Source organism: Crocodylus siamensis, chromosome 6 (genome assembly GCF_052110815.1).
Source record: "Crocodylus siamensis isolate JL-2025a chromosome 6, ASM5211081v1, whole genome shotgun sequence".
NCBI classification, from domain to species: domain Eukaryota; kingdom Metazoa; phylum Chordata; order Crocodylia; family Crocodylidae; genus Crocodylus; species Crocodylus siamensis.
In genome coordinates, this window is record NC_143400.1 from 10,955,404 (window position 1) to 10,978,251 (window position 22,848).

General features: G+C 67.1%; 3 protein-coding genes across 9 annotated transcripts; all 3 read right to left on the reverse strand.

The window, feature by feature from the left end:
* Positions 1 to 1,665: 1,665 nt before the first annotated feature.
* On the reverse strand, positions 1,666 to 4,975 carry IL6R (interleukin 6 receptor). Of its 3 annotated transcripts, none has more exons than XM_090050501.1 (9): positions 4,757 to 4,975; positions 3,507 to 3,752; positions 3,294 to 3,414; positions 3,027 to 3,208; positions 2,826 to 2,947; positions 2,540 to 2,684; positions 2,342 to 2,449; positions 2,108 to 2,216; positions 1,666 to 2,027 (listed from the first exon to the last, which is right to left on the reverse strand). In XM_090050501.1, exons 1-9 carry the CDS (start codon positions 4,878 to 4,880, stop codon positions 1,817 to 1,819), a joined length of 1,368 nt encoding a protein of 455 aa, XP_089906627.1. In that variant the 5' UTR covers positions 4,881 to 4,975; the 3' UTR covers positions 1,666 to 1,816. The 3 variants fall into 3 exon arrangements, with proteins under 3 accessions (XP_089906627.1, XP_089906625.1, XP_089906626.1); XM_090050499.1 differs by having other exon boundaries at positions 2,763 to 2,947; XM_090050500.1 differs by having other exon boundaries at positions 2,787 to 2,947; positions 4,757 to 4,972.
* A 1,358-nt stretch (positions 4,976 to 6,333) lies between these two features.
* ATP8B2 (ATPase phospholipid transporting 8B2) lies at positions 6,334 to 19,509 on the reverse strand. Of its 2 annotated transcripts, XM_090050477.1 has the most exons (29): positions 18,644 to 19,509; positions 17,652 to 17,750; positions 17,306 to 17,372; positions 16,836 to 16,894; positions 16,389 to 16,502; positions 16,108 to 16,206; positions 15,777 to 15,838; positions 15,587 to 15,659; positions 15,283 to 15,353; positions 14,973 to 15,052; positions 14,502 to 14,660; positions 14,239 to 14,327; positions 13,762 to 13,958; positions 12,817 to 13,025; positions 12,416 to 12,459; positions 11,997 to 12,162; positions 11,681 to 11,869; positions 11,203 to 11,318; positions 10,913 to 11,077; positions 10,725 to 10,836; positions 10,517 to 10,622; positions 10,223 to 10,367; positions 9,698 to 9,881; positions 9,319 to 9,542; positions 8,922 to 9,005; positions 8,281 to 8,526; positions 7,767 to 7,905; positions 7,360 to 7,490; positions 6,334 to 7,080 (listed from the first exon to the last, which is right to left on the reverse strand). In XM_090050477.1, the coding sequence occupies exons 1-29, from the start codon at positions 19,352 to 19,354 to the stop codon at positions 6,793 to 6,795; spliced, it is 4,428 nt and encodes a 1,475-aa protein (XP_089906603.1). In that variant the 5' UTR covers positions 19,355 to 19,509; the 3' UTR covers positions 6,334 to 6,792. The 2 variants fall into 2 exon arrangements, with proteins under 2 accessions (XP_089906603.1, XP_089906604.1); XM_090050478.1 differs by lacking the exon at positions 17,652 to 17,750.
* Positions 19,510 to 19,523: 14 nt separating this feature from the next.
* Positions 19,524 to 22,761, reverse strand: AQP10 (aquaporin 10). Of its 4 annotated transcripts, none has more exons than XM_090050508.1 (6): positions 22,656 to 22,761; positions 21,213 to 21,339; positions 20,815 to 20,952; positions 20,536 to 20,654; positions 20,029 to 20,246; positions 19,524 to 19,812 (listed from the first exon to the last, which is right to left on the reverse strand). In XM_090050508.1, the coding sequence occupies exons 1-6, from the start codon at positions 22,758 to 22,760 to the stop codon at positions 19,524 to 19,526; spliced, it is 996 nt and encodes a 331-aa protein (XP_089906634.1). In that variant the 5' UTR covers position 22,761. The 4 variants fall into 4 exon arrangements, with proteins under 4 accessions (XP_089906634.1, XP_089906633.1, XP_089906632.1 ...); XM_090050507.1 differs by having other exon boundaries at positions 20,017 to 20,246; XM_090050506.1 differs by lacking the exons at positions 21,213 to 21,339; positions 22,656 to 22,761 and having other exon boundaries at positions 20,029 to 20,951.
* Between the last annotated feature and the right edge of the window lie 87 nt (positions 22,762 to 22,848).

Here is a 22,848-nt window from a genome sequence, read left to right on the forward strand (position 1 = left end):
CCCCAGCGCGCTTGGGCAGAGTTTCTCAACCTGTGGGTTGTGACCCAAAAGTGGGTCACAAGAATATATGAAAGTGTTGGGAACAAACTTTAAAAATGGATCAACAAACTTAAAAAACAGGCCATTTTTAAAGAGAAAATCATGGGAAACCATGGGGGTTTTCCCTTGCAGGTTGCCAGAGGTCCAGTCTGCAAGGGCCTGCTTGCCCCCACATCCCACACATTGGTGGGCTGGGATCTGGGGGCAACGGGTCCAGACTGAAGGGGCAGCAGGTCAGGACTAGCCCTCAATGTTTACAGATGGGTCCTAGTACAAAAAGGGTTGAGGACTGCTGGGCTAGGGGGACATGCCCTCCCCCCAGCGCGTGCACATCCAAACCAGGGCACCCCCTGCCCCCCCCCCCCAAATCTACACGAACTACGAGCATGCCCCTGCCGGACTGGAGTGACAGTCCCTTCCTCCCTCTCTCCCAACCACAAATGATCACGCAGCTGGTTGGCCCCTGCCCTCCCCAGCCCCAAACCACGACCACCCTCACCCCATTCACCCCCCCCAGAAATGCACCCCTATCTGGATGTGCTGGGGGGGGAGCCAGGTTGCAGGGCAGGGCACCCAGGTCGGGGGGTGGACACACACTACCTCCTATCCCCCTTTGGTTGGGGGGGATATTTGGAGGTGGGGGTTGCCTCTGAAGTGGGGGGTGTCTGGAGGGGTGACCCTAGTTTGGGGGGGCCATGTGAGGGTTGGGTGTATATTGGGGCAGGAATGGGGAGCACCCCCTCATCTGGGGCGGGGTGGGTTCATAGGGGGAAACCCCTGCGCCTGGCGGGTGTATAGGCGGCACCCCTGGTTGGGGGGGGCTGTGTCGATGGGGGCAGGCGACACTCCCATGGTCGCGGGTTGAGGGAGACACCAGTGTGCCAGCGTGTTGTGGGGGGGCGGGGGGCAGGACCCGGGCATCCCCGGGCTGCAACGTGTGTATCGGGGTGGGGGGAGGCCTGCTCAGGGGTCGTGGGGGCGGGGGGCGCACAGTGCGGGGATTAAGTCCCCTGGTCTCAGGGCTGGGGCTCCCACCCCAGGGAGGACCCCCTCGGACAGGTGTGGCGGTGTCCCGTGCCCCCCCGCACCTGCCGCACCTGCCCTGCTGCACCGGTTTCACAGCCGTGCCCGTTTCCTGTGGCAGGGCGGGGGCCGCTCACCTGGCCCCCCCGGATGCGGTGACTCAGAGCCGCCGCGCTGATGCCAGCAGGTACTTTCGGGCCGCGCTTTGCCAGGGCAGCGCCGGGCCCGGGATTCCCCCGCCCGCGCCGGCACGAGGCAGAGCCGGGGGCCCGGCCCGCCAGGCAGCCCCCGGAGAGACATCTGCTTCCTGCCCCGGGGGGAACTGCGCGGCGCCCGGGCCGGCTCCCGCGGCGGTTTCCGGGGCTGCCAGGGGAACGGGGCTGCCCCGGGCCCGGTGCCTTCCCGGCGGGGGGGGCCCTCCCCGCCTGCCCCGAGGGGCAGCAGCCCCCAGCTCAGCAGCCGCAGCAGCAGCGTTGGTTTCACAGCACTTTATTCCCCGACCCGCCCCCCCCCGGTAAAAAAATAAATCACTACCGAAACGAGCCCGCGCCGGCCCAGGGAGCACCGGGCCCCCTTCCCCCCGCGGCCGGGCACGCGTGGAGTGCTGCGGGCTCTGCCGGGACAGGGCAGGGGGCCGGGCCCCGTGCAAGCAGTACCAAGGCGGGGCAGGCGCTGCAGCCCCCGCGGCGAGGCCCGGGGAAGCGGAGCGGGCGGGCGGGCGGCGGGGGCCGGCTCCCGCGGCGCGGCCAGCCGCTCACCAGGCGCGGGGGGTGAAGAAGTAGTCCATGTTGGCCACGTCGTAGGGGCCGGGCGAGGCGAGCGGCAGCAGCAGCGGGGCGTCGCTCAGCGGGGAGCGGGGGCTGGGCGGCGGCTCCGCGGGCAGCGCCTCCGTGCCCGGCTTGCCCCGGCCCCGGCCCCGGCCCCGGCCCCGGCCCCGGGGCGCCCCCCGCCAGCGTCGTCTGTACCTGGGGGCAGAGCGGCGGTCAGGAGCGGGCCGGGCCGGGCCGGGCCGGGCCGGGCGGGGCCGGGCCGGAGCTCGTCTCACCTGAGCACGATGCCGGTGAAGAGGACGGCGCCCAGCAGCACGCTGCCCCCGGCCGCCAGCAGCGTGTACACGGACACGGCCGAGGGGCCGCCGGGCGCGGGCGCGGGCGCTGCGAGGAGAGGAGAGGGGGGAAGAAGGGGCTGAGGCCGGAGCCGGGCGGGGGTGGGGGTGGGGGTCGGGGTCTGCGCCGCCCGGCCCGGGCTCCCGTGGGCACCAGCCCCGCGCGCTCCTTACCGCTCACGTCCTCCGCGGCCGCGCTCCCCGGGAGCTCGGGCAGCGGCGTCCCTTCGGCGCCGGGCGGCGCCTCCCCCCACGCCGTGACCGCCGCCTGCTCCCGCGGGTCTGCGAGAGGAGGGCCGTGAGCGCCGCGAGCCGGCCCCGGCCCCGGCCCCGGCCAGCGGCTCCCGCGCCGCGGGCCCTGCCCGCTCCTACCTGCCCACGGGCTGCCCACGGCCGCCCGGCTCCACTCGCTCCACTCGCCCAGGTCGAACTCCTCGCGGGCCCGCACCTGCGCCCAGTGCCGCGCGCCCCGCAGCGCGTCGCGGAGCACCAGGGCCGTGTCCTTCAGCCCGTCCTCCTGCAAGCAGCGGCCGTGAGCCCGGGCGCCGGCGCCGGCGCAGGCGAGGGAGCGCTGCCCGCCCGGCCCGGGGCTCACCTGCCCGTAGGCCCCGGGGCTCACCTGCCCGTAGGCCCCGGCGGGCTCGGCGCGGTAGCGGACCTGGAAGCGCAGCTGGTAGAAGCTGGCGTCCCACGACGGGGGGTAGGTCCAGCGCAGGAGCAGCTGCTGCGGCGCGCCCTCCACGGCCTCCACGGTCAAGTTCACGGGCGGGTCCGGCTTCACTGCGGGGCGGGCGCGGCGGGGTTGGGCGCGGCGGGGGAGCGGGGGCCCCGCCGGCGCCGGGGGAGGGGGCGGACATACGGACGCTGTTGGCCGAGAAGAGCCGGTCCGCGCTGGCCGCGCTGCCCGCGCCGTTGCTCACGCACACCGAGACGTGCAGCAGCTTGTCGTCGTCCACGGGCGGCATCGGGATCCGGCACACGAAGCGGTGCGCCCGCGGGAAGAAGCGGCACCGCTGCTCCGTGGCGTTGGCCCCCGGGGCCCTGCGGGGAGCGGCGCGGGGTGAGCCCCGAGCCCGGCCCGGACCAGACGCGGCGCCCCGCGCCCGCCCCGCGCCCCTCTCCGCACCTCTTCACCCACAGCGCGGCCCGGGTGCTGGCCGAGGGCCTAGCCCGCGGCTGCCACTCGCACAGGATGTCCTTCTGGTGGCTGCGCCGGGAGCAGGACACGCGGGGCGGCTCCGGGGGCTCTGCCAGGCGGAGACGCCCGCTGTCAGGGCCGCCGCCGCCGGGGCCCCGCACCCGCCCCGCACAGGGGCGGCGGAAGGGGGACCGCACTCACCGTCCACCAGCAGATGCACGGTGTGCAGCAGCCGCCCGCCCGCCCGGCAGCTGTAGCGCCCGGAGTCCTCGGGCCGCGCGGCGGGCAGCACCAGGCGGGTGCCCCGCAGCTCCCCGCGCCCCGCGGCCCAGCCCGGCCCCCGGCCCTCGGGCTGCCACCGCACCGAGCCGTTGCTCTGCAGCGCCCGCGGGCAGGTCAAGGTCACGTTGGCTCCCGCCGCGCTCAGCACCGTGCCGGGGGGGACGGCTGCGGGACGGGGGGCACGTTACCGCGGACGGAAGGGCCGGGCGCAGCAGGGGCCGCAGTTCCCGCCTCCCCACGCAGGGGCCTCGTGGGAGCGCGCCCGGGCTCGGCCTGTGTCAATATTTGCTGGAGAGGCCGCGCGGAGCGAGCGCTTTCCCGGCCGCCGGGAGCCCCCCCCGCCGCTGCCAGGGAGATGGAGCCTGCAAGCACCGGGGGGCCGGGCCCGGGCAGCGGGGCACAGCGGACCCCTGCCCCGCCGGGCTCACGCCCGGGACCCCCGGGGCCGGAAGGGCAGCAGCCGCCAAGGGTTAAAGCTCGGGGGTCAGGGTCCGGCGCCGGGGGGAGGGGGGAGTAAAGGTCACAGACTGATGGCTCTGGCCCCCCCCCCCCGCCCTGCAAATGTCAGCGCCCGCTGAGCCGGCTCCGAGCAGCCCTCGCATGTCGCAGCCCCTCGCCAGAACCGGCGGCTGCCTGCTAATCCCCGGCTAAGCCGGCCCCGGCGCCCGGGGGCCCCAGGCACCTCCCCGCGGCCTCCGCGGCCCCCGCCCCGTCCTCCCAGCCAGGGGAGGGGGCCAAGGCTGCGCTCGCTCGCTCGGGCCCGGCCTCCCCGGGGCGGGGGGGGCAGCAGCCCCCTGGGGGGCCGTTGGCGGGACAGCCCGCTCCCAAGCCCGGGGCTGCCCAGCCCCCCGCAGAGCAGGGCAGCCCCCGGGCCCAGGCCCCTGCAGCAGCGCGACAGAGGATCCGCCCCGACGGCCCCGCGGGGCACGGCCGGGAGGACGAGGAGCGAGGACAGCCCTCTGGAAAGCCCCGGGCAGGGCCCGGGCGTGCGGGCTCCCTGCTGCCCTGGCCCTTGCCTCGGCCCCGGGGGGTCCCGCCCGCGCGCTCCCACCAGGCGCCCGCCCCTTCCCGCCGCGCACGAGCCCCGGCGCCGCGGCTTGCTGCACCCGCGACCGCGCCGCCGCCCCCCGGCCCGCGCCGCCGAGGCCCCAGCGCGGCCCCGCACGCACCTGGCTGCGGGCAGCGGCCCCGCTGCGGCCCCTCCCGCGCCGCCACCAGCAGCGCGGCCAGGAGCGCGGCGCCGAGCGCCGGGAGCCGCGGGCGCGGGGGGCGGGCGGCGGCTGCGCCCCGCATCCCCGGCCCGGCCCGGCCTCAGCGCCCCGCGCACACGCGGCCCGCGAGCATTTGAGGAACTGGCGCTCCAATCTGGCGCCGCAGTTGTGAAAGCGGCGGCGGGGGCGGGCGGGGGCGGGCGCGGATTGAGCAACCGGCGGGCAGGGCACGTGGCAGCCCAGGTCCTGCCCTGCCCGCGCTCTGCCTCAGTTTCCCGGGCGCGGGGAAGCGGCGGCGTCTTGGGCTGCCCCGCGGAAAGCGGCCCGGGCCGCCTGTCGCGCACGGAGCTCGGGGCTGCGGGGACATCCGCACCTCGCACCGCTGGGGCCTCGGCCCGGCCTCTCCCTCCCCAGCAACAGAAAGAGCCCAAAATAGCGCGGATCTCTGCAGCGCTTCCTCTCCGGGCGCGCCCGCCCCTTCCCCGCAGCTGCGGGCTGGGCCCGGCCCAGCGCAGCGGGCACCCAGCAGCCCTGGCCCCTGCCCTCCCAGGCCCCTTGCTGCAAAGGGAAGGAGCAGCAAGAGGCAGCGGGAATCGTCCCTGGCCCCCGGGAGCGGGATGAAGGGCAGACCCCACCTGCCCCCGCAGCGCCTGGGGCCACCCCGCGCCCTGGCCTCCCGCACTTGGGGGCCCAGCTCCTTCTCACTCCCCGCTCCCACGGGCTGCTGCACCCCCTGGCCGCGGCGCTCGGGCCTGGGCTGGGCCGGCGACCAAGGGCATGAGTGTGGCACAGGCCTCTCTCACAGGGGCCAGGCTGTGATGCTGCCCTGGCTGGGCCTGCGCCGGCTGGGCCCTGACCCCAGGGCAGCCGACCCTTGGGAAAGGCCTGCTGGGCATGGGCATGAATCACGAGTTGCCTGTAAACACCCGACCCCAGCCCCCCGCACATTGCTCAAGCTGTTTTTGCAGGGAAAAGGAGGAAGGCAGTGAGGCCTGGGAGCTGCCGGTTCCCCTTTCGAACCAGCCAGCTGGTCAGACCCTGGGCGGGGGGCCCATACAGGGGCTCTGCTCCTCTGAGCATGGGTCAGCCCCCCAGCCAAGCACCCCACAAACCGCCACTGAGCCTGGCTGAGTGGGAGCAAGGCACGCTGGCCTCCAAGGCTACTAGATCCCCTAAGGACAGGGGTGCTGGCAGCCTCCGCCTCCCCCATAGGGACACTGCCTCCCCCCACCCCACAGCAAGCTCTCACACCCCTGCAAAGTGCCCATGGTGTGGGGAAGGGAAGATCCTGTTCCCCCAACCTCCACCCCCAGCCTGGGCCTCTGCCCTGCTGAGCTGCACCCAAAGCAGAGAACTTCCTAGCACCCTCCATGCCTGTGGCCTAGGCACTGCCCACCAAACCAGCAGGCACAAACCACTGCTGACCCCAGCCTCAGCACAGCCCCCAAATGAGTAACCAGTGCCCTGGGAATGGCTGCCACCCCCAGGGACAGAAAAGAGGGTCTGTGTGAGCTTGGATTTTACCTTTTTTTTTCATTTCCTTTTGTTTATATATATATATATATATTTATATTTTTATATTTATATATAAAAAAGAAAGATGTGTACAGTGGGTGGGGGGCCCTGCCTGGCCCGGCCCAGCCCTTCTGTGTCTCTGTGTCTCTGGCGTGATACATTCGTGTGTGACTCAGGGTAGCAGTAACTCCGTGCGTGTGGATATTGAGCACACTGGCTCCGTGGGGGCCTCCCACTCCTGGGCTCCGGCCAGGGAAATTACCGCCACCCAGTGTAGGGTCCATCATCCACGCAGACAGAGGGGGGTGATTTTTGGTTGCAGTTGTGGTCCGGCCTCCGCCTCTGCCCCACAGCACCTAGATGGCCCTGTGACCAGTGCCCCCAAGACCCCCAGCCTTGTCACCATGTGGGTCCGGTGCAGGCCCAGCAGCCTAAGTGGTGGGGCACTGGTGGGTGTGTGCAGGGATGCCACCGCCGCCTCACACCTTGAGCGTCTTGTCGGCCCCACAGCTGGGGCTGCTGGCGTTGCTGCTGTCACCGCTCTTCTTCTTGCGCAGGGTCTCGATCCAGCTGGTGCTGGAGCGGGTGGCGAAGCTGGACAGCGCCAGGGAGCTGAGCCGCATGTTTTTGCCTGACATGATGAGCTCACCAAAGCCTTCCTGGTGTGAGAAGGCGTAGCCCGAGCGGCGCGAGCCCGCACGGCCCACCCGCCGCATGCACCGGTGCTGCGCCTTCTGCTTCTTCCGCACCAGCTGTGTGTAGCGCACCTGAGGAGCCAGGGGGCAGAGTCAGGAGCTTGGGCAGGGGCACAAGGGCATGGCACCCCTCCAGCCTCTTGTGGGGACAGAGCTCTAGCTCCCCGGGCCCCGCCATGTCACAGGGCCAGGCAAATGCCATGCTGTAACATGGGGCACACATGCATCTTCCTCCCTGCTCCAGGCACCAAGAGAGATTCGGGACCTTAGTACCATGGCCAGGTCCATCTGGCATTGGCTTGTGCACAGCACAACACGCCTGGACATGGGCCCCCCCTCACAGGCACTCACCGTGTCAGAGAGCTCAGGCTTCAGGTCCAGCTTAAGGAAGCGGAAGGCGACGACAGGCATGATGCAGACCACAGTGGTGAGGGCGATAGTGAGCCACACGATGGGCTGGGCCAGCGTGTTCTGCGCGTTTCCTGGAGGGGAGATGGCAGCCATGGGAGGAAGAGCAGCAACTGGGGACAGGGACCCTGCCCAGAGCTGGGACAGGCATGACCTCCCAGGGCACTGCAGCCTGATGCTGCTGTCAAGGGGCAGGACAGTCAGGGTTAGGAGGGCCCGTCATGAGACAGTGGCCAGGGCAGGACCCAGAACATCCCTCCCTTGGGCGCTGGGAACACAGCAGGATCTCCACGGTGGCACCAGTTGCCCAGTCTCTGCCCCCCAGTCCCCTCCCCTGTCAGCAGGCTCACCCACAAAGCGAAACTGGTTGGGGAACATCTGGAAGAGGCCGTTGCTGTGCATGGCAAAAAGGATGGCGAAGTACACGGCCAGGCTGCCCCAGATGAAGAAGTGGTTGATGGCTGTCCAGAACCCCGTGTCCAGCCCAATCTAGGGAGAGCAGCGGAGGTCACGGCAAAGCTGCAGACAGGCCGAGCCAGGGGCCAGGCTCTGTGGGGGCTGGAGCAGGCACCAGGGAACAAGGGTACATACATTCCCAGCCAGTTATCCCGGGCCCAGCACCCTTCATGATCCTAGATGAACACCTTGCTGGGGTCGTTTGACCCCATTACTCTTTCCTGCCATGGCAGGGGGTCGGACTAGATGATCTGCTCAGGTCCCTTCCGACCCTAGAAACTATGAAACTATCCTGATCTGCAGCTACATCCCCTGAGGCTGGAGATGCAGCCACTTCTGAGGTGGGGCATGTCAGCAGCTGGAGCAAAGCAGCCTGACTCCCCCATTGCCCCCAGGGGCACAGCTAACCTGCACACTGACGACGATGACCAGGGAAGTGGCCACAGTGACGGCGAAGGACTGGTAGTCGGCCAGCTGGGCCCCGTCATCACGGGTGGCATCAGCAAAGACTCCATAGGGGATGAAGAACATGAGGACAGAAGTGTAGATGCCTTGGGCGATGCAGATGAAGAACTCCCGCTTGTTGAAGAGCAGGTTGAGCTGCCCCGGCTCATACAGTTTGGGGTACTCCATGCTCCGCTGCTCCGGCACATCCTGGGAAGCGGGAGGGTCAGCTGGGGGCAGGGAGTCCCATACAGCCAGGCCATGATCAGATTGAGCCCCCAACAGAGAAGCCAGGAGAGGGACCAGGCCAGGAATCTGAGCTCCCCTCCAGCCCTGAGCTGGGCTTTCTCCACCCTGCTCAAGGCATCTTCCCCACTCCAAAGGGGAAGCACATGCCCAGCATCCCCCAGCACATGGGCCTAAGCTGTCTCTGGACCAGGGTAGGCAGGGACCACTGGGGTGTGAATATCCTCCAAGAGCAGGATTGATCCTTCTGCCAGGTCAGGACCCCGCTATCCTCGAGCACAGAGCAGCTGCCCACCCGCCCCCTGCTGCAGGCTGCCTCCTATGCAAGGTATGGGGGTGAAGATGCCCCAGCCCCGTACCTGGTCGAACACGCCCATGGCGAGCACAGGCAGCGAGGTGTAGACGATGTTGTAGAGTGTGATGAAGTACTGGTCGTAGACCGTCTGCCGGAAAGGGAGAGGTCAGTGCTGGGCAGGGCAGGGGGTCCTGGTCCGCCCCCCGCCCCCCCAGCACAGCCCCTGACCCAGTCCCTACCCTCTGCCTCCTGCTGACCCCTGTCTTGGCCAGGGCACAGGCCCAGGCTCTATGCCCGGGTCAGGGACCCGATCCTGCAGCCCTCACCCACGGCTGGTGTGGGCTGTGCTGCCCCCTAATGGCTGATACTGAGCTCTTTGCAGCCAGAAGGGGTCCAGACCCAGGTCTGAATCCAGCCCAGGCCAGATTAACCCCTCCCTGCCCACAGAGCCCAGGCCATACCTGGGCAGAGAAGCCACAGAAGAAGCCGAACCAAAAGTGAACCATAGTGAAGGCAAAATTCTTGTAGAAGAAGTAGCAGAGGAACTTGCACATGCGCAGGTAGGACCAGCGCCCGTGCACCAGCAAGAGTCGCTGCAGAAACTTGAACTGCGAGAAGGAGTAGTCCGCGGCCAGCACTGCCTGGATGCCCTCGAGCCCGCTGATGCCCACGCCGATGTGGGCTGCTGCAGAGAGGAGTGGTTTGTGGTCTCAGCAGGGCATTTGCAGCTGCTGAACCACAGCAGGGCACTCAGAGCTGAACCACAGGGCGTCCACACCCCTGCAAAAGGATCCCTGCAGCTCTCAGGGATGAGCCCAGATCCCCCCTGCCCCCACTCACTCTTGATCATGCTGACATCGTTGGCTCCATCGCCGATGGCCAAGGTCACGGCCTTCTTGTACTTTTTCACCAGCTCCACCACCTGTGCCTTCTGAAGCGGCGTCACACGGCAGCAGATCACAGCCTTGCAGGCACAGGCTGTCTCCAGAAACTCCAGCTCCATGTCAGCTTCCAGCGCATGGGCCTGTAGGAGGGTCGAGGGGCCATTGGCACCAGGGCAGCACCCCAGACCTGCTGGTCCCAGCAGAACGGGGGGGGGGAGGGGGGGGTATCACAAAAGCACCTGGCCCTTAGGCCAGTAAGGGCAAGAGCAAGGCTGCCAGGGCTGGGCAGGGGCAGGATGTGGGCCTATCCCATTGCAAAGTTCTTATCGATTAAAAGGTGCATGACTCAGTGTCCCCAGCTGCCCGTATGCTCTATATGCTGTGGCTGCAGGACTTAACATCCACCCTGGACCAGGGAGGGGCAGCATCTGCAGGTAGCTGCATGTAATGAGCTGTCTCTGTTCCCCCCATGCACCCGTACCAGGCTGTGCCCGTTGATGACCAGGGCATACTCGCCGGCGATGGCTTCCAGCACGGAGGTCAGCTTGGAGGAGCAGAGCTTCTCTTGGCAGGAGAACCCATTCCCCATGGAGCGTGACCCATCCATCATTTTCTCCCGGGCTTTCCTGGTTGGGGGCAGCTGTCAGGGGCTGCATGGGCACCAGTGGGGCAGGGAGGAAACCCTCCACCCCCCTGCTCAGAGCACCCCCTGTGCCAGCTCCCACTCCCTGACCCAGAGCACCCTTCTGTGCCAGCCACTGCCAGCAGCCCTCACCTGAGCTCCTCGCGCACCTCTAGCACCGTGTGCCCCGTCACAACAAACACCTCCGTCATGTCATCCGTCAGCATCTTGCAGGAGTAGCCGATGTTCACGGCTGTCTCTGAGGGGAACATAGGCAGGTTGAGTCCCAAAGCAGGCCCCCCAACACTCCCAGGGACTAAGCCAGGGGATAAAAGCTTCCCCTCCTCCCCTGCCCCCTCACCTGGCTTGTCACCTGTGAGCACCCAAATCTTGATGTTGGCCAGCGTGAGGATGGCAATGGTCTCAGGCACACCCTGCTGCAGCTTGTCCTCAATGGCTGTGGCCCCCAGCAGCTGGGAGAGATGCATGTGAGCACAGGGATGCTGTGGGACCACCCCCCACCTGCCAGGCCAGCTTTCTGGCACCTACCATCATGTCATGCTCCACCTCATCGTAGAGCCGGGCCAGCCTGTCCTCACGGGCATCGGGGGCCAGGCTGGCTCGGCGCAGCCGCTCTGCCCAGTCCCCGTAGTACCCCTCCTCCAGGTCCTTGTAGGCTAGCACCAGTGTCCTCAGCCCCTCACCAGCGTACTCCTGTGGGCACCAGGCGTCAGGACCAGGAGCCTGGAGATGGGGAAGGGGGGACACGGGGACCCCCATAACCCTCCCCCAGCCCCAGTGCTGCAGGCATCCCTTCCCCTTGAGCTGCCCCCACTCACGTTCAGGTGGTCCGTGGTAATGCTGGCCAGCTCTAGGTTGGCCGGGTGCAGCCGTTCCAGCAGGATGGTGTCGGCCCCCTTGCAGTACAACCTTATCTTGCCCTCAGGGTTTCTCACTGTGGGGGAAGGTGCCATGAGCCCCAGCCCCCACAGCCAGGCAGGGACAGGGAGCTCAGGACCCCTGTGCTGGGGGAGGCGACAGAGACTGAAGACCCTGAACTGCCTCCTCCCCAGCAACCACGAGCAGAGGTTTGCAGCAGAGGCCCTGGTCCCCAGCAGTGTTTGGGGGGCCAGATCCCAGGCCAGCGCAGCAGAGACTGGCGGCATCCAGCCAGAGCAAAGCTGCAGCCCCTGAAGCTGACCTGCTGTCCAGCACTGGGCCCACCACCCCTCCCCAGGACCGTGTCCATGCACCCACAAGGTCCCTTAGCCCATGGCTCCTGGAAACCCGCTTGTCCCATAGCTCAGCCCCGCTCACCAATGACCGACATGCGCTTGCGGACGTTGTTGAAGTCCAAGATGGCAAGCAACTGGTAGGTGATGGCATGGCCCAGCTCGTGCACCGTGATGGTTTTGGGTGTGCGTGCCCGGAAGACGAAGCCGAAGTTCCGGGCGGCTGTGACCAGCGCCCCCTCGTCCGGGGACTGCGCCTTGTAGTACAGCTCCCCTGGGGCACGGCAGGTAAGGATACGGGGTCAGAGGCAGAGCCAGTGCATGGAGGCCACCCCTTACCCCCCACCCAGGGATCCAGTCCCTGTGGCCATCCCCTCTCCTGCAAGCTGTGCGACACCCACCCTCGTTCTTCTCCTCGGACATGACAGTGTGGCAGAGTGAGAGCAGGCGAAAGAACTCATGCACGTGGGGGTTGCCCAGCTGCACGGCGGCCAGCAGGCCGGCGTCCCAGAACCGGAACCGTGGGTCGGCCAGTGGGTTGAAGGAGAAGTCCACCGGCTCCGGACACTGTGGATGGAGACATGGTGAGCACCCCGCTGGCTGCTGTGGACACTGAGCTCAAGCCCTGCCCCCCCAGCACCCAGGCATGGGCCCCCAGAGACAGGGACAAGTAACAGCCTGGCAGCAAGAGTCCTCTTGAGATCCTGGGGCCTGCCCCTCCCCTCCTCTCCCCAGTGGCTCCATTTCATCCTCAGGTGCCTCTGCCTTCCCCTGACATGACGCAGACAAGATGGACTGGGTGGGAAAAGGGAGGTCCTACCTCTCCCAGCTCGGCTTTGTGTCCCAACATGTCCTGGACATCACCTGCGAGCAGAGCACAAGGGGTTAACCACTTCACCTGCCCCCACGGCCTGGGGAAGCACTGGCCAGCTGCACCCAGGACTCTAGCATCTCCCCCCTGCCCACCCCAGTGGTCTTCACCAGGGAGGTCCCAGGAGATGCACACATCCCTGCAGGGAGAGCACAGCCCAGCCCCCAGCCCTTGGCTTGGTGCATTGGAGCTGCAGGGATTGATGCACCTCTTGGGATGGCAGAGGCGTGTTCAGCTCCTCTGCAGCTCCATGGGGTTACTGTAGGGAGCTCACAACCCCACTCCACCCCCGACAGGGAGAGCCCTGTGCTGCCCCCTTCCTGCAGCCCAACCCGTCCCTCGCTGCTCACCGTAGCTGCGGCCGTGCACAGAGCACTTGCTGAAGACCATGATGTTCTGGGTGAGCGTGCCGGTCTTGTCAGAGAAGATGTACTCCACCTGTCCCAGCTCCTCGTTGAGTGTGGTGGTGCGGGCCTCGGCTGGCGTGCGCCGCTTGGCACAGTACATCTTCTTGTCCCAGTTGATGAAGTAGCTGTGGCCAAGGCGGATCACTTCCACGCTGTGGGATGGAGGGAGGGGGCTCGTCATGGCTTAGCGTGGGGCCTGCCCCTGCCGCACAGACCCCCATGGAGCTGCTGACAAAACCCAGTTGTCCCGGCCCCTAAAACATGGGCCACCTGCACCCAGCCTGAGCCCACGAACCTCCTACCCCCAAATGCAGCGAGCAAGGAGCCTAGGACAGGGCCACAAGCGGGGGACAGGGCCAGCCGACCCAGGGGCATATGCTAGGGTCACCCCCACCCCCCTGGGCAAGTACCCACTCCCCCACAGCAGGGAGGAGGAAGAGGAGGAAGAGCACCTAGGCTAGCAGGGAGCGTGACCCGTTCTTACCTCGGGGCTAGGGGTGAGAGAACGCATGCTGGGGAACGAAAAGAGAGAGAAATTAAAAGAGAGAGAGAAGGGGGCAGGGCAGGAGGGTGCAGGTGGGGGGAAGAAGGGCTGGGCAGAGCCAAACAAGCCAGCGTGCAGCAGGGCAGGGCAAGGGGACAGCCGGGAGGCCAGGACAGAGCACAGAGATGGCGGCACAGCCTCTACCTAGGAGCCTCCAGTACAGCCAAAGGCAGCAGCCCCCTTGCCCCAGGCCAGCCCCCTCCCCCAAGCTGTCCAACCCTGCTCTTTTCCCCACCCTCTCAGTACCCTGCTGTGGGTGCGCCCCCACCCCAGAGTAGCTGGGAGCCTGTGGAACTGCCCCACCCCACCCCCAGCCCCAGCCCCAGCCCCAGGCCCTGGCTTACCTGACGTAGAGTGAGATGGGCACCACGGTGTTGAGAATGATGATGTAGGACCAGAAGGAAAGGAAGCCGGAGAAGGCAGCACTGTCCACGGCCGTGTCCCAGGGCAAGTACATCTGGAAGCGGGCTCCCACCTTGTACTCCCAGATGGCATTGCCGAAGGCCAGAATCACCCCCATGCACACCAGGAACCCAAAGATCTGCAGCAGTGCAGGCAGGACCAGGTCAGATGTGGTGCGGGGCAGCAGGGACCCCCCCCCCAGCACCCCCAATTGCCACAGAGAGACTGCCTCAGCACCACCAGGGGGCAGCACCCACCACCAGGGGGCAGCCAGCAGGATTTGGGCTCAGAGGGGGTGCTGCTCGGCGGAAACTGAGGCAGGAGGGGAGAGCTCCCAGCAGCAAGAGGCAGGGGGTCCCTGCCCAGAGGCCTCTTCCCTCCCTCCCAAGCCCCAGCAGCAGAGGCTGGGTCCCACGTACCCAGAGCACCAGTGTGTTCATCAGTCGGTCAATGCTCGTGCGCTTGAACTTGGTCCGGCCACTGTTCTGCATCAGCTTGGTGTCTGGACCTGGGGGCAGATGGGGGGTGTCACGAGCAGGAGATCCCTGGGGAGTCTCCCACCTTATGCCCCCCAACTGAGGGGTTCTTCCTCCCCCTGCATTGCTGGGCTCCAGGCTGTCACCCCAATGTTGCCCCCCAGCCCCCCTTCCCCCAAGGTCCCGGCCCAGCTGTGGGCCCCCACCTGCGAAGATGACGAGGCCAAAGCACCACTCGGTGTTGCGCAGGACACAGCCGCGCAGCAGCATGTTCTGGTTGCTCAGCAGGTACTTGTTCTCCTTCCAGTACAGGGTCCCACTGAACTTGTCCAGCTTGTTGTTCGGGGTCTCGCAGATCACCTCACCTGGAGGGGCAGAGGGGCCGCAAGGCAGCATCTCACAACCCTGTGCAGTAGAAAGGAGCAGGGGGGGACCCAGCTCCCCACTTCCGTCCCGGCCCACCAGCTCCATGAAGGCTGGGGCAGCCACTTGGTGTGGGGAGTGGGGCAGGAGCACAGGCTGGAGGGCAACTCCAGTCCCAGCTGTGGGGATCATGGAGCAAAGCACAGGCTGGATCAAGGAGTAAGAGTCACAGGGGCACAAAGGCTGCCCTGAGCACCCATGTCCAGCGCAGGGCAGGGCAGGCTACCATCAGCTGCCTGGTGCTGGGCTCTCACCGTCAAACTGAGCCAGCCTGCTGGTGTCTGCCAGCTCAGAGGTCACGGGAATGGCCTGCCGCACTTTCATGTTGGTCTCCCTGCCAGGGGAAAGACACAGTGTCACCCTGGACACTGGCCCCCAGGACACTGGGGTTCCACCTCCAGAACCACTGGTTTCTCCATGAGTGACCTCAAGTGAGTCGCTCCCCACCCACACAGCACCCGTGCCTGGGGAACCCTCCCCTCCCTCAGCTCCGGCACTGGCACCAACTTCCCTGCAGCGTCCAGAGCCCAGGGTGCCTGGGGCTGCACTGCCAGGGTCACCTACCCATCCAGCTCTGCGGTTTCTATGTAGCACAATCCGTGGGGCTCGCTGCTGGAGAGAAGCAGGAGATCGGCCTGTCGGGGGGAAAGGTGGGGCCGGGGCTGAGCTGGGATCGGGGCCCCCAACTGGCTGCTCCTGCTGGGACCTCTCTTGGTGTAGCATGGGGCAGAGGACCCCGGGTTCTGGGTTGTATGCTAGGGGCCAAGCCCTCGACCTTCCCAGGGGCAGGAGGGCTTCTGAGTCTGTGGGACCCCGTGGTTGAAGCCTTCCCTCTCCATGCTCCCCTCTGCCCCGGGACCAAACTCACTGCCACAAACTGGTTGTTTTCCAACTTGATGATGTCTCCAACACGCACATTCATCCATTGTTCTTGCTGGAGGCTGTAGGAGGTGCAGAGCAGAGTTAGGGCAGGGCTGGTGCCCCCAGTGCTAGCTTGGCCAAGCCCAGGGGCCTGTGGCCTCACCCTGGCCCCGCCACCATGGCCCAGTGATACTCACATCCCGTTGATCAGCACCTGAGATTGGCGGTTGTTCACCTGGTTGTCACTCTTATGGCGAAACTGTGGGCAGGAGAGAGGCTCAGAGAAGGGCCCTGTTCTCCCGCACCTAGGCACCATGGCTGGACCCAGGCTCTTTCCAGGGAGCTACAGGAACAAGGGCAGAGCAGAGCAGCACAGGCCCAGCCCCTGCATCCCATCTGCCCCCTATGCCAGCCTGGGCACCCTTGGCTCAGCAGGCAGTCAGGGCAGCACTGCCAACACCACAGCCTGGCCGGGATGGGACCAGCACCCACAGCCCAGCACCGTGGGGTATGGCCGGGGACACTCACATAGTCATCGGTGGCATCTTTGACAGCCGTGATGGTTAAGACAAGAACCAAAGGCACGATGGTGGTGAACCAAGACAGTGAGGAGATCTGGGGGATCAGCTGCAGAAAGCGGGGGTGGGTGTCAGAGATGTCCGTACCCCCACCCTGTGGAAGGGAGGGCAGGCCCTGTGCGTACAGGGCCATCACACCTGAGGGACCCTGGGCATCTCCAAAGCAGGTCCCGTTCCCTTGCCACGGGGCACCCCAGGCCAGGCCCTGCTCTGCGGGACCCCCTCACCCACCTGCAGGATGAGGAGGAAGAGGAAATAGGTGTTGGCCACTTCCTGGAACTGCTCGAAGAGGTTGACGGGCAGGAAGGTGACAATGTTGTACTTGGAGGTCTTGATACAGTTACTCTGGGGAGAGACACAGAGGGGGTGAGACGCAGGCAGGGCCTGGGGCACATGGGCTCAGTACCCGCGCCCCTACCCCAGGCAGAAGGATGGGCTCATCCTGCCTGCCCCAGACTCCTGGGTCCCCTCCCCACTGTAGCATGGGGTGGGCTGGTCTGGCAGGCACCCATGGTGCAGGACAGGGTGTTGTGGGGGGAGGATCCTGGGAGGAAGGAGCTGGACGAAAAAGCCAGCGCCTGCACCTGCACCTGCACCGGGACCCGCAGCTACACGGACCCTCCCAGCATGGAGGGCATCACGGCTGGAGGCTGCCCTGGGGCCCGATCCTGCACTCACCGCATACTGGAACTTCTCGTTGTAGTCCCGTGCGTTGGCCTTCACCCGCCGCTCGTCCTCTGCAAGAGTGCGGTGCGGTCAGTGCGGCCCAGGACCCCCAGGAGGGGCGGCCAAGCTCACATCGAGTCAGATCTGCAGCCTCCCATGGTGGAGCTGGAGCCGCCAAGGGGCAGCGGCAGCAGCTGCACCCCCAGCCCCCTCCAGGGCTCCCAGGGCCAGGGCTCCTCGGCAGGCGTCGCCCCGTGCATGGCCCCGCAGTCCGCCCCCATCCCCGTGTTCCCCACCCCATGCAGTTGCCCCACCCCCTGCAGGGCCTGGTCCACCCACTGCCACAAGCTGGCCAATGGGGCTGCGCTGCCGTTGCCGGGACAACAGGACCCCCAAAAAGCAAGCGGAGGGAGTGCAGGTGCCAGGCCACGAGCCAGCAGCTGAGGGTCCCCAGCACCCTCCCCTCCCCCTGCAGGCCCTACCTGGGGGGCGCTTCTGGGCACACAGCTCCATGGCATCCAGGGGGGCTAGGCCGGCCCATGGGAGACCCTGCGCAGAGACACCTGTCAGGGCCCCGCACGCCCTGCCTGCCCCTACCTGCCCCCCTCACCAGGACTGGGGTGGGGCTGCCCAGAGCCCACCCCCAGCTCAGGGCACTGGATGGGGCGGCCAAGCGCTAGGCCCACAACTCAGGTCCTGCCAGCTCATCCTCAGCCAGCAACAGCATTGCCCATGCAGCCCCCCGCTTGCCCTGCATGGCCACAGCCCCAGGGGACAGGACCTCAGGCCAAGGCAGAGGCCACTGGGCTCAGCCCATGCTGGACCAACCTTGAATGCTTGAGGGGAAGTGGAGCCCTGAACCGGGGGGGTAGAGCAGCACGTGCAGGCCCAGCTGGGAGGGCATGTGCCCCACAGCCCTGCGCCACACTGGAAGGAAGGCACAGGGGGACCAGGGCTCAGGTCCCTGCCCCCAGCTGGGAAGGGGGTGCTGGCCCTGCCTTCCCCATCGGGTCTCCCCAGCCTGTGAGTGCCGTGGGGGACCTGCTCCACGCTGGGGCCTGCTCCCCGGCTGCAGCCACCCCACAGGCCGCAACCAGCAGCAGAGCCCGGGCATCCTCGGTCCCCCGTCTCCGCAGACCCTCCTCCTTGCGCCGCTTTAGTGGGGAAATGGAAAGCAAAACTCCCCATGCGTGGGCTCCACCAGCTTTAGTTACTGCCACAGTAGAAACCCTGCCCCAGAGACAGGCTTCCTGGCCTTGTTAAGGCCTTTGCCCCCTGCCCGCCAGGGGCCCTGTTCCTCGGGGAGACGTCTCTGGCGCCCCCAGGGCAGGCGGCCCCGGGCCCCAGACGGGGCAAGCTGGGCCAAGCCCAGAGGAGAGCCCAGGAGTCCTGGCCAGTGGGCCATGCCGGCGCCAGCAGGGAAGGGGCGTCCATGCTCTGCACGGAGCTGGCAAGGAGCAGAGGGAGCAGAGCCACCCCGACCTGCAGCCAGGCCCGGCGCGGCCGGGAGGCGAGGCGAGCAGGACCCGGCCAGCGGCCCAAGGGCTGGTCCCGCCGGCATCCAGGCGGGGCCCTGCGCTGCGAGAACCGGGCCCGGGCGGGCAGGGGCCGCAGTGCCCGGGCTCTGCCCCGGCTCGGAGGAAGGAGGCGGCAGGACCCGCGGCTCCACGGGGCAGAGGGGAGGGCGCTGCCCCCGCTCAAGCCCGGGCACCCCGCGTCCCGCTCACTCCGGCCTGTGCAGCGCCGAGCACCCCGCGCACCCGCCCCATCCCGCCGGCCCGGGCCCGCGCGCTCCGGCCCGGCCTGGCCCCGCCGCCTACCTCCGCGCGCAGCGCCCCGCACAGCCGCCGGCCCCGGCCCCGGCCCCGGCCCCGGCCCGGGCTCTCATGGGCGCGGCGGACGAGGGAGCCCGGCCGCGCCGCGCCCGGCCCGGCTCGGCCCGGCTCGGTTCGGCTCCTGCGCGGGGCGGAAGTGATGAAAGGGGCCGCGCCGGGCGGGGGGCGCGGGGGCTCCCCCCGCCGCGGGATCGGGCCCAGCCCGTGCAGCGGAGCGACGTGGCCGAGCCCCCGCGCGAAGGAGGCGGCGTCCAGCCCCCCCGAGCCCGGGGCCGGGCGGGGATGCGGCGGCTGCGCGGGGCTCGGCCCGGGTGGGGCGCGAGGCCTCCCGCAGCCGCGGCCGGGGCGGGCTCCGGCGCAGCAGCCCCTTGCCCGGCCCCGCCGCCCGTGCGCTCCCCCCGGGGCCCAAACTGGATCTGGAGCCACGGCGTGTGCGAGAGGCGCCTCAGCCCCTGCAAACACGTTTAATGGCACCGAGACGGACAGGTCGCTGCGGCCGCGCTGTGCACGGCGCTGTGCCTTCCCTGGGCCGCCTCTGCTAGCGCCAGGAGGGGAAGAGGAGTCCTTGGATCCGCTCGCCCGCCTGGGCCAGGGGACCCCAGCGTCCTGCATCAACCGCCTCCGGGCCCCACAAGCTGCCCCAGCAGCTTGCCCTTCTCTCCTGGACGCCCGAGAAGCCGGCGGCTTGTAGCGCATCAGGCTCCATCATTGCCAGCGTGGGGCCAGGAAACAAGAGCGTGGGTCTGCGCTGCCCGCCAGTGACCCCTTCTCCCCAGGGCCCAGCTGGAGCCGCAGCCACTGGGCCCCTCGGTCTGCCTGTCTGCTGCAGCAGCAGGTCCACTTGGGTGCTGCCGTGGCCCAGACCTCACATAGCGTGGCAGAGAGGAGGGGGCCCCTCTCTGTCTGTACTGGGCCCAGGCAGAGAAGCCACCGGCCAGGGTTCCTCCAGGACTGTGGCCTTCTTGAGCTGCTCTTCAGCCTGAGGCTTGATGATGAAGATGGGGATCTCCTTCTGCTTCTCCACCTCCAGTTCGTGGGTGCTTTCTGGGGCAGGCGGGTGGTGAAACGCCACCAGCACCTGGTAGAGCATGGAGCCCACCACAGCCCCCACCAGGGGAGCCACTACCGGCACCCACCACCAGCCATGGCCAGCCCTGGGGAGAGAGCGCAGGCCAGGTCAGTCCAGAGGCATGAGGCTAGGGAAGTGGGGGGTCTCACAGGGCAGCACTGGGGGCCAGGGATGTGGGGGGCTGGAGGACGGGAGAGCCCAGGCTTTGCCTGGCCAGGCCATGGTTGGGGTCTGATCCCGCAGTGGGGAGAGTAGGCCTGGGTGGCCCCTGTGAATTGGAGGGGCTCACCTTGTCACCCACCTGAAGACCTGGGGGCCCCAGCCTGCCACATAGGTGAAAAGCCGTGGCCCGAAGTCACGGGCAGGGTTGATAGCGCAGCTGCAGTTGGAGCCTACGGAAAGGCCAAGGGCCAGCACCAGCATGGCCACGGCCACCGGCTCCAGCCCCTTTGGGATGCCCTTGTTCTGGGTGTCCACGATGGCCAGGATGCCCACCAGCAGCACTGCTGTTCCTATCACCTGCAAGGAGCCGCCAGGTGCGGTGAGGGGGACTCTCCTGCCCCCAGCCCCCAAGGGAGAGCAGCAGGCCTGGGGGGCTGGGGCAGGCAGCCAACCACGGGCCCAGGCTTGGGGGTCACTGGCCCCCTGACACACAGTTTGGGGCATCCTTCTCTTTCCAGCAGCCACAGGGTTAAGGACCCCACCTGCCCCAGGGTTCAGCCAATAGGAACTCCAGCCCCAGAGCCCCACTAATCCAAACCCTGCACCCCCAGCCTTGCCTGCCCAGGGAAGGGGAGCAGGGGTGCACCTGGTCCAGGAAGCCACTCTGGAGGGACAGGTAGGGTGCGGGGTAGGTGGCAAAGATGGAGGCGGTTTCCCGGGGACCTGTGACTGCAAGGGTCCCGTTACTGTAGTGCTGGATGGCATCTGCAAAGGAGTCAGGTGTGCGCGGGCCTCAGGCACCCAGGCCCGGACAGCCCCCGGCAGCCTGAGAGCCAAGCCTGGCCTTGCATCTAGGCACGGGGCACACACATCCACATGCATGCATGTTGCCCACACCCCTTGCACCCACACACCCGGCTCTCACCATAATAGAGGGCATAGACAGCACCGGCACCCAGGAAGGCTGCCAGGGTCTGCACGACAATGAAGATGGGCAGCTTCCACCAGGGACACCGGGCCAGCACACACATGGCCAGTGAGAAGGCAGGGTTCAGGTGGGCGCCTGCAAGACACAAGCAGGAGGGGCCAGGATGGGGCTGAGATGTGAGGGGAGGACAGGGGCACAGGACAGCACTGCCCCAGGGGCCCCTGAGCTGCAGAGGTGTCAGCAGTGTGTGACTGGGAGCTGAGGGCAGCGGCAGAGATCAGGGTAGCAGCAGCAGCCAGGAAGTAAGGGGATGCAGAGAGGCTGAGTCAGGGGCATCCAGCCCCAGAGCCTCCCGTACCTGCCAGCCTGGACCCCACTCCCATCGCCGCACTCACCTGAGACTCCGCCAGCAATGTAGACAGCCACCATGACGGCCAGGGCCCCGGCCAGGCAGGAGGAGACATACCCACCCTTCGCGCCCTGGCTGGTGACGGTCTGTGCCGCAGCGCCCAGGGTTATCAACTAGGGGAAGCAGGGAGAAAAGGTGGTTCTCCATGGGCTGGTCCCCCCAGCACTGCCCTGTGGCCCCTTGCTCTCCAGGCCAAAGGCTTTCCTGTCACCAAAGGCCTACTGCAGCCAGGCCAAGATGGCAGCTCATGACCGCTCTGGTTTCTCTTTTGTACAGTCTCTATGGTGCTGGCTGGGTCAAACCAAGCACAGGCCATGCACAGCCCCAAGGAGTTCCTGAAGAGCGGAGGGCTGGGAGCCAGCTTCCCAGGCACGCCGATACACTTGGCTTCTAGTGTTTATGGCTCTGCTGATAAAGTCACTTGCCTACAAGGAATAAAGCCAGATCCTTCTGGGCTGGTGCCTCGGAGCTGGCTCCCCCAGCTGCCCAGAGCAGCCCATTGGTTCCAAGGCAGGCGGTGCCCAAGGCTCACATGGTCCCGGCCTCCCTTATCACCCTCCAAAGGCAACACAAAGGTCCCACACCCCAACCTTTGCCTGCCTGGGGAGGGGGAGGGCATGGTGCAAGCTGCACACCCAGTTTGGGGAAAGGTTGTCAGCCCCCTGCGCCTCCTCCACCCTGGGGCACTAACAAGCCACGAAGCCTCTAGAAACCTCCCAGCCTCAGATAGCTGCGCGGGATCTAATAGGGTCAAAGTGTGCAGCAGGGCCAGCTGCAGTGACGTGGAGCGGAGCGGAGCGGGGCTGGGCTGGAATACAGGGGACCTGCCTCTGTTCTAATGATCAATGCCCCCAGACACACAGCTGGACAGGAGACCCGGGAGTCCTGCCTTTCCCTACTTTAACCAGTAGACCTCACACTCCTCCCCTGTGCTGGCCAGAAAACCCAGGAGCCCTGGCCCCATCTCTGCTTCACTTCCTGTAACTGGTTCAGAGGTTTCCATTGCTGCATTTTCTAGCTTTTCTCAGTCCCAGCTGCTTTCACTACAGTGCTGGTACTGATGTCCTGAGGCTAGTGCCTGGCCGAGGCCCCCTCGGGCCCTCCAGCTGCTGAAGCTCGGACACGCTGAGGCCGGGCAGCCCACTGGGGCTGCACGCCTGGCCTGGGTGGGCTGCTGGCTCCCAGCAGCTGTTCTTGGGTCCAGTTCCTTCCGGTCCAGCCCCACCCACACCTGGTGGTAGGGCTGAGGGAGCCACAGCCCATCCCACCTCTCCAACCCCACATCACCTGCATCACAGCCTCTTAAGTCTGTGAATCCCTGCATTGCTGGTGCCCCAGCCCAGCCAGCACCCCTCCCCTGCTTTGTAATCCCCATTACCAGCCCAGGGCTCCCCTCACTGGGCCTGAGTCTTACTCCCATGGTACTCACCATCAGCACAAAGACAGCAAGCAACTCAGCCAAGCACTCCCGGACCAGGCGGCTGCGGACACGGAGCAGAGTCCCAGCCTTTGCCAGGAAGCGTGCAGAGACCATGGCAGCCCTAGGCAGCAGCAGCAAGAGGGAGCTTTATGCCAGCCCAGCACTTTTATTGAACCTCATAGGCTCCTATCTGCAGCTAGCG